This window comes from Physeter macrocephalus, unplaced genomic scaffold (assembly GCF_002837175.3).
Source record: "Physeter macrocephalus isolate SW-GA unplaced genomic scaffold, ASM283717v5 random_625, whole genome shotgun sequence".
NCBI lineage: Eukaryota > Metazoa > Chordata > Mammalia > Artiodactyla > Physeteridae > Physeter > Physeter macrocephalus.
The window spans coordinates 29,660-37,946 of record NW_021145917.1 but is presented as its reverse complement, the minus strand read 5'-3'; the positions used below and the strand labels follow the sequence as shown (position 1 = coordinate 37,946).

The following is an 8,287-nucleotide window of genomic DNA, read 5'->3' as shown; positions in this document are numbered from 1 at the left end:
CCCACCTCTTCAGGCCTTAGTTTTCTCATCTGAAAAACATTTAATCAGATGATCCCTAAGGTAATTCATGATCCTGAAAGAACATTGTACTACTAAGATCTCTTACTGAGCCAACATTCCATAATTCACTGATTTCAAGCCATAATTCTAAACTGAGTGCCTTCTGAATATATCAAAATGTGCTAGGTGCTGCATAGATTTCAGAAAAGTCCAAGCCCATAAGAATTTAGTTGAAGAGAGCAAAAAAACACAGAAAGAAATACTAATGCAGGAGATGTCTAAGGGGATGTTGCTCATGGCATGTCTTTGGAATAGGGTCTATCAGGCAAACTGGAATAGCAGGAAGTTAACATAAAGGAATAGAACGAATTAACAATAATAATCCACTTGTATTAAATCGTACAAAATCTGACAGCCAAAAACGAATAAATCTCCACTATACTGAGTGGAGCCATAGAAGGTGATTGTTTTTTTGCCGTGCCACAGGGCTTGCGGGTTCTTAGTTCCCGGCCAGGGATTGAACCTGGCCCCAGCAGTGAAAGGTCCAACTCCTAACCACTGGACTGCCAGGGAATTCCCCATAAGGCTTTTTTTTTTTTTCGCAGAGGGAAGACAACAATCAAAGTAACCTTTTAGGGAGATTAATAGGCAGCGCTGTGCATGCCGGGTGAATTGGAGGGAAGAGATTAGAGACAAAGAAATGGAAATGACATGGACTTCGCTGGTGGCGCAGTGGTTAGGAATCTGCCTGTCAATGCAGGGGACATGGGTTCGAGCCCTGGTCAGGGAAGATCCCACATGCCGCGGAGCAACTAAGCCCATGCACTACAACTACTGAGCCTGCGCTCTAAAGTCCGTGAGCCACAGCTACCGAAGCCCGCGCACCTAGAGGCCATGCTCTGCAACAAGAGACACCACTGAAATGAGAAGCCTGCATATCGCAACAAAGAGTAGCCCCCACTCGCTGCAACTAGAGAGGGCCCACACGCAGCAACGAAGACCCAACACAGCCAAAAATAAATAAATTAATTAATTAATTAAAAAAAAAAAAAAAAAAAAGAATACACCTGCCAATGCAGGGGACACGGTTTGATCCCTGGTCCGGGAAGATCCCATATGCCGCGGAGCGACTAAGCCCGTGAGCCACAACTACTGAGCCTGCTCTGTAGAGCCTGTAAGCCACAACTACTGAGCCCTCATGCCACAACTACTGAAGCCCACATGCCTAGAGCCCATGCTCTGCAGCAAGAGAAGCCACTGCAATGAGAAGCCTGTGCACCGCAACGAAGAGTAGTCCATACTCGCTGCAACTAGAGAAAGACTGCACGCAGCAACAACGACCCAACGCAGCCAAAAAAATAAATACAATTTAAAAAAAAGAACATAGCATGATGAATGAAAATAGAAAAGAAAATAGCATGAATGTTCATAGAATTTTTCATAAGAGCCAAAAAAAAAAAAAGGAAACAATCCAACTGTCCATACAGACATGTAGTATAACTATACAATAGGATTTTATGCAGCCAGTGTGTACTGCTACACGCTGCTTGTCCGCACAGATCACTGGAACAAAATGCTTATTATCAAAACTTTGCTTAAACTTATCTCCTTCCAGGCCCCTGACCTTTGGCCCACTCTTAGCCTGAGCCAACACACAACCCGTCCTGAGGATAGGCTGGCTTCAGGGAAAAGCGTTCTCTGCTCTGCTCTCTCATCATGCCACCCTTTCACCCCATTCCCTGACCCTCGTTCTTTCTAGCCTTGTTTACGCTCTATAAAAGAAAACCCCTTTTTGCCTACCCCTTGAGACACCTGCAGATCTTATGGTCACAGCATTCTCTTTATTACATTAGACGCCCTCCCCTGACTGCCACAGTCCCTTTCTTCCCCTGCAATAATCCTTTCTAATAAAGTCTCTCTTTACTAACTCTGGATTTGTTCTTTATTTGACAGGTTGTTTATTTTGGGGGTTATGAAACTGTTCTAAAATCGATTATGATTGACACCTCTTCGTACTAAAAACCATTGAACTGTACACTTTACATAGGTGAATTATATGGTATGTGAGCTATATGTCAATAAAGCTAGTGGTTGTTGTCTTTATTTTTTGAGCGGTTTCAAAAGCTGGGTTTTTTTAAGACCATGAAAGAAAGAAAAAAAATGTTAGCAAACGGGACGAGAAATACTGTAAATAAAAATAACACAGCCTCACAAAGGCCAAGAGGGAGAGTCTCAAGGGCAAATTGGTCAGCAGTGCTAAATCCTGTGGAGAGTTCATGTAACATCAGAAAAGGAGAGATAATTGGTAGAATATGGAGTTTATTGGTGATTTTTAAGTGCTCTTTTAATAGAAAGGAAGCCACCTTTTTGGATTAACTGCAGAAATTTAAGGACTGAATTAAGGGTAAGGGATATGTAGCAGCAGTTCTAGAAAACAATGAATCTGAACAGGAGAAAACGGATGGACCCAGCCTTGGGAAGGCAGGAAGGTAAAACCAATTTAGACTGTAGTTTTGGTTTGTTTATGTTTGTTTTTTATTTTTAGGATAAGAGACCAGTGCATGCTGAAGGTAGAGGAGGAAAAGAGATTTTATGGCATTTCCATTCACTTATTTTCTTGACTTTTCTGTTTATCAGCCAGACTCACTGCTTCCATGAGACTAAAATTCTCACCCCGCAGCAAATTCCCTGTGTTCTTTGAATGTTTTCAAGCACCACACTATGCATAAATTAGCACTTAATAAATAATTCTGATTGCTTTCTGGTTCAGGAAAGCTACCCTATGTATTAATGTTTGAAGGAGAAGCAAGGAAGGGATTTTTGAGGAAGAGAAATATATAAATATTATAGGCACTTTTCCTATATGTCAGAGAAGCAAGAATAGTGCTTATAAATCTGGGGAGAAAAACATCTCTGCTGTCTTTGGCAGCTGTAAGCCAGCTGCTGAAGACTGGTTTTCCATTCGGGATGGTTTCTCTGATGTGATGACACATCATTCATCCCAATCATTTATTGTTAACAAAACACACTGTCTCCCTAGGATCTCTTCCAGCACGATCCAAAACTGAATGGAACATACTGCACGCTGCACCCCTCACACCTTGTTGGAGCTCCCTCAATGTAAGCTGGTAAGATTTAAGGCAGAACCTCGATAAGAGATGAGAATGCCTGGCTGCTCTCCCACCCACCTGGCCTGTACTTTCACACCTCATGTCACTGCAGGAAGGGTAGGGGGTGGGGTGGGGAGGAAGGCTGTACCCTGTGAACCCTTTCCTATTCTCCCAGGAAGTAGTGGGAACCTTCCCAGAGCACCTTCCACTTTGTATCAGAAACTGTTTATGCATCTGTCTCCCCACGCTACACTATGAGCTTCTCAACAGGAGGGACTGGGCTTTATTGAAGTCCCCAGCCCAGTAGCTGGCTCCTGGTAAATAGTCACACTTTGCTGAACAAATGGATGGATAGAGGAACACGATAGAGAGCTGTGAGATTCCAGCTGCTGACAGGGTTGCATCCTGGTGTTCTTTTTCTGGGCCAAAGGGTTGTTTGTTTCCATCTCTCTATCCCTTTTACAGACCCTGCCTCACCAGCTGAAAGCACACAATGGAACACTGTGCCTTTCAGCAAATAGAGTGAGCAATGGAAAATGCAAAGCATCAACCCTGAATACAAGCTATGGCATGCTGAACACAATTCCAAATGAAGAGAAACTGCTTATTTTCACTGAAATGGAGTGAAGTCCTCTGGGAAGGATTGTTTGGCTCCAGTTCTGGGTGTTGGTGTTGATAAAGCTGGTGCACCAAGGCTCAGCACGCCCCCTGTTGGATTTAGCTGGCATTTAGTAAGAAGAGGAACAAGAGAGAAACTTGTCTGGTGCAAATACTTCTCTTGGACATAGGCAAACAGGGAGGGTAGGGCTCTTTCTGCGAAATTCTCTGTTAAAGAGGCATCAAATGAGTCAGAGACTCCACAAATACGGACATTCCTTTTTGAAGAATAGAAATACTTTCCTGATGGGAAAATCAGATGGCATGGACTTGATTCCTTTTAGCAAGCATGCAACCACAAAAACAAATCAAGCACTAAAACTCCTCTTCAGGACCCCTCCCCCACCAAGTGAGGTTTAAATTGTAATGTGTATATGTCCATTGATAGACAACTGGTTAAATAAGTATAGTATCAATTCATCCCTACATTGGAAAACAAGGCAGCTCTGCATGCACTGATATGGAACAATTACCAAGATATATTAGTTAACTGACAAAAAGCAAAGTGCTGATATATATATATATATATATATATATATATATATATATATATATATATGGTGTGCAGAGACTTTCTATAGAAGATTCCACAAGAAAATATAACAACTGTTGTCTCCTTGGCCAGAAATTAGTTTGCTGCAGGCAGGGATAGAAAGAAAACTTCTTTTCACTATATTTCTTTGTGTGCTATTTGCAATTTCTACCTTGTGTGTCACCTATGAAAATAATCTAATCAATTTTAAAAAGAGCCTTATGAAGGTCCAGTAAGGTTCTCTACTGTCACTCTTCTTCCTCTCTAGAAGTCTTATCAATCCTCAGTGGAAGGAACTTAAACTGCTAAAACACATTTTCTCTCAAATTCTAAAATAAATTGGCAATCTGTCAGTTCTAGTATATAAATACATGTGATTTATATACCAGTTCATTCTATTTGAATCTCAGATAAGAAAACCACTTGTTTCTGTGGAAACAGCTATTGAAGTGTCAGGGGAAATATTTTGCTCAATAGCTGTTGGGACTATTCCGGATGATCCCACGCTATCCCAGGCAGTGAGCTCTTCAGCACCTTTCTGGGTTGGTGGCTTCTCTGACTGGATTAATAGGCCCAGGGTCCCCACCAAGCAGTTTTCCACTCTGCCTAATGATAATGCATGCCAGACTAGAACTGACCTTTTGCCAAGACCATCATCTATCCAGCTGGGGAAACCGAAGGTTGGTTTCCTAACCAGGGAAAAGGTTTGCAGCTTTTCTGGGGCAAAGGGGGCTGGTGCTGCTTCAGGGAACTCACAGGTCCAGTGCTGTGGGAGAGAGCAAAATGGGGGAGAATTGGCACTCTCTCTCCCCCGCACTTCTGAGCTAAGGGCCCTTCTTGATCCTGCTCAGAACTGCCTGCTCCTCGGTCCCCATCATGGTTGAAAATATGTTTGTAGTTAAGCCTTAGACCGACAGGCTGGCGGCACATACGGGTGAGCGTCTGCTCCTCCCTGTCCCAGTGAAAGATACAGCCTGCTACGGTGGAAAGTGCAAGAGAGGAGTCCTGACACCTGGTTTGAGTGTCAAGCCAACGCTAACCTGCTGGTAACCTCCGGGCAAGTCACTTGCCCTCTCCAGGCCCTCCGTTTCTGGTCCATCAAGTGGGCAGGTGGCGTTTGATATCTCAGATTTCTGAGCGCGAGTCTCTGGGCTCCAGAGAGATGGATGACTCCCAATCCTGCTCTCTGATGTTAGTGTCAGCCAGGTCTCTGGGGCAGGCGGAAACACAGGGAAAGGTGATTTTTAGTGGGTAAAAAGCTTTAGTTTTTACTTTATTGCCCATCTTAATCTTCCTCTGTTAGAATAATTCTAAGAGGAGGCTAGAGGAGCTTGGCGGCCCCTTACCACCGCCGTGACTCTAACTTAAGTTCTCCCTTCCCTTCCGCAAACGACCCCCAACCTTTTAGAACAGTGGTGGGTAACTTCGTGGGGTGGGTAGTTAGAGGCCCCTTCGAGAAGATTGTGGAAGCCATGGATCCTTTCCCTCTCAAAAACTGGACACAGGCAAATACTACAATATTTTGCACGTAACTTCAGGATATCCTGTCCCACCTGACGACCCAATCTAGAACTTAAAAAGGGGGAGGTAGGTTAGCCGGTGAGCGAAAAGAGCGAGAGGGAAAAGTAGAGGAACACTCTAGGACCTGTTTCCCTACCGCACCTCACATTCCTCCGCCCCAGTCCCGCTCCCGCCGCCTCCGCTACCAGCGGAGGCCCTAGTCTCCCGCTCCAACTATTCCAACCATCCTGGGAAGGGTGGGGCGCTCGGCTCTTGGGTCCCCCTGGGTCGCCTCCCCCCTTCCCCAGCATCGGTCTCCCCTTCTGCCCCGGTCCCTCCCTTTCTGGGGCCGAGCCAGCCAATGGGCGACGAGACTCCGGGGTTTGGCCTGGGAGCCGGGCAACTCACCGATCCCCCGCCCCACAGTTCTGGCCGCCATCCCGGTGCGCACGGACGCGGCTCGAATTTCCTCCGCTATCCGCTCTCTCTCGCTCTGCCCCCTCCCGCTCTTCCTCTTCTCCGGGTCTCCCGCTTCAGCTCCAGCTCCACCCGGCCGGCCCCGCACGGCTCCGGGCAGCCATGGAGGACACCCAGCTCCACATCATCGAGCAGCCGCTTCCCGGGTACCCCGACGCCGGGGACCAGGGGTCCTCCACCATGGGGGCTCCGGCGGCGGAGGAGCCGTCGGGGGCCGGCTCTGAGGAGCTGATCAAATCGGACCAGGTGAACGGCGTGATGGTACTGAGCCTTCTGGACAAAATCATCGGCGCCGTCGACCAGATCCAGCTGACCCAAGCCCAGCTGGAGGAGCGGCAGGCGGAGATGGAGGGCGCCGTGCAGAGCATACAGGGGGAGTTGAGCAAGCTGGGCAAGGCACACGCCACCACCAGCAACACCGTGAGCAAGTTGCTAGAGAAGGTGCGCAAGGTCAGCGTCAACGTGAAGACCGTGCGCGGCAGCCTGGAACGCCAGGCCGGCCAGATCAAGAAGCTGGAGGTCAACGAGGCCGAGCTGCTGCGGCGCCGCAACTTTAAAGTCATGATCTACCAGGTGAGCCGGCGGGCGGACCGCGCCCAGAGGCCCGCCGTCCCCTGCCCGGGGCTTGGGGTGGGGGGATCTACCCGAGGCGCGGCTCTCCCGCCAGCCTGGCCCGGCTCGGGGGACCCGCCCTCCTTCCAGCGAGCGTTCCTGAGGTGGAGTGGGGTGGGCGGCGGGCTCCTGGAGCGCACAGAGAGGCGCGCTCTGCATCCTGCGCTCCCTCACCCAGCCCCTCCCTCTGGTGTCAAACGCGTAGCGGAACCGAGTTAGGGGGCTGGACTCGGGGACACTGCCCCTCGCAGATCGCTCCCGACATGGCTCTGTCAAAAGTCTTCCTACTTGGAGGAAGTTTTGGGGAGAGCCGGGGTGCCTGGCGGCCGTTGGGGCCCGCTGTAAGCGGACACAGGCGGCGCGGCCCGTGTTTGGGGCCTCCGGCGCTGCCCGCCCGATATAGCGGGTGATTCAAGGCTCAGGCACGCACCGCGGGGGCTGCGCCAGGCGAGGGACGCGACTGCCAGCACGCCCCCGCGGACCCCGCATCAGCCTAGGCCGCCTACGCCGCCCCCTCGCTGCGATCTGCTCCCGCCTCGCGGCACTTTCGGCCCCTGTGGACACCCTAGCCCGCGGCGTGCCTGTACCCTCAGTCTGTTGGAAGCAGCCGGCGGGAGGGTGGTGGCCCGCGGCCCGAGGAGTGCTAGAGGGTCTGGTGCAGGGGAGGGGACAGCCCCCCAGACCCGGGGCCCCGCGATCTGGGCGCGGTGAGTCACCCCGCATGCCTGCGGGGGCGGCCGAGGACCTGGAGGACAGGCGGCGGGAGGCTGGCGCGCCCCAGGCTCCGCCCAGACAGCTTGTTGCTTCCTTTGCACCTCTCCCCGTTCCTCCCGCCTGGATGAAAATGGAGTTTTTGTGTCCTAACCCCACGTAAACCTGGGAACCTCAGCATTGCTGCTCTTCTCCACTCTGCCTCTCCAATCCCATTAGGGGTGGGTCTGAGCCGAGCGCTCCGTGATCTTTGATGGCGTGGGAATGTGCCCAGCCTTGCCTCCTCTCTGCTTCCCGCGGGCCTGGTTGATGTTCCCACCCAAGGAGGTGAGATCGTGGGGGTGGAAGGGTTAGTCTATGTCCCCTCTTCCCCTTCCTGCCCCTACCAAAGGGAATGGAAAGAAAAGAAGGCCAGATTTCCCACATCCCCTCAGGGAGAGGACTTCTGTCAGGAAGCTGTGATTTCACTGACTGCTCAGAGGCCCTGGTATGCTGGGTTCTGAGTGACCATCAGGGATGTGGTGAGGTCCTTGGCTTGGTCAGTGTGGTGGAGCTAAGAGAAATGCAGGGCTTCCCTGGTGGCGCAGTGGTTGAGAATCCGCCTGCCGATGCAGGGGAGGCAGGTTCGTGCCCTGGTCCAGGAAGATCCCACATGCCGCGGAGCGGCTGGGCTCGTGAGCCATGGCCG

General features: G+C 50.2%; 1 protein-coding gene and 1 long non-coding RNA gene across 4 annotated transcripts in view; one reads left to right on the top strand and one right to left on the bottom strand.

Annotated features, from left to right (window-relative positions):
• Window positions 1-1,655: 1,655 nt before the first annotated feature.
• LOC129391898 (uncharacterized) lies at window positions 1,656-6,285 on the bottom strand. Of its 3 annotated transcripts, none has more exons than XR_008616744.1 (3): window positions 6,208-6,285; window positions 5,340-5,509; window positions 1,656-3,935 (listed from the first exon to the last, which is right to left on the bottom strand). It is a non-coding gene; the product is annotated as an uncharacterized lncRNA (long non-coding RNA). The 3 variants fall into 3 exon arrangements; XR_008616746.1 differs by having other exon boundaries at window positions 1,656-3,818; XR_008616745.1 differs by lacking the exon at window positions 6,208-6,285 and adding an exon at window positions 5,701-5,919.
• CAVIN1 (caveolae associated protein 1) overlaps window positions 6,236-8,287 on the top strand; it is a 13,187-nt gene continuing 11,135 nt past the window's right edge. Inside the window, exon 1 of the mRNA XM_007102145.4 lies at window positions 6,236-6,849. Coding sequence (XP_007102207.1) covers window positions 6,379-6,849 — 471 coding nt within the window. The 5' untranslated portion in view covers window positions 6,236-6,378. The remainder of the gene's footprint in view (window positions 6,850-8,287) is intronic.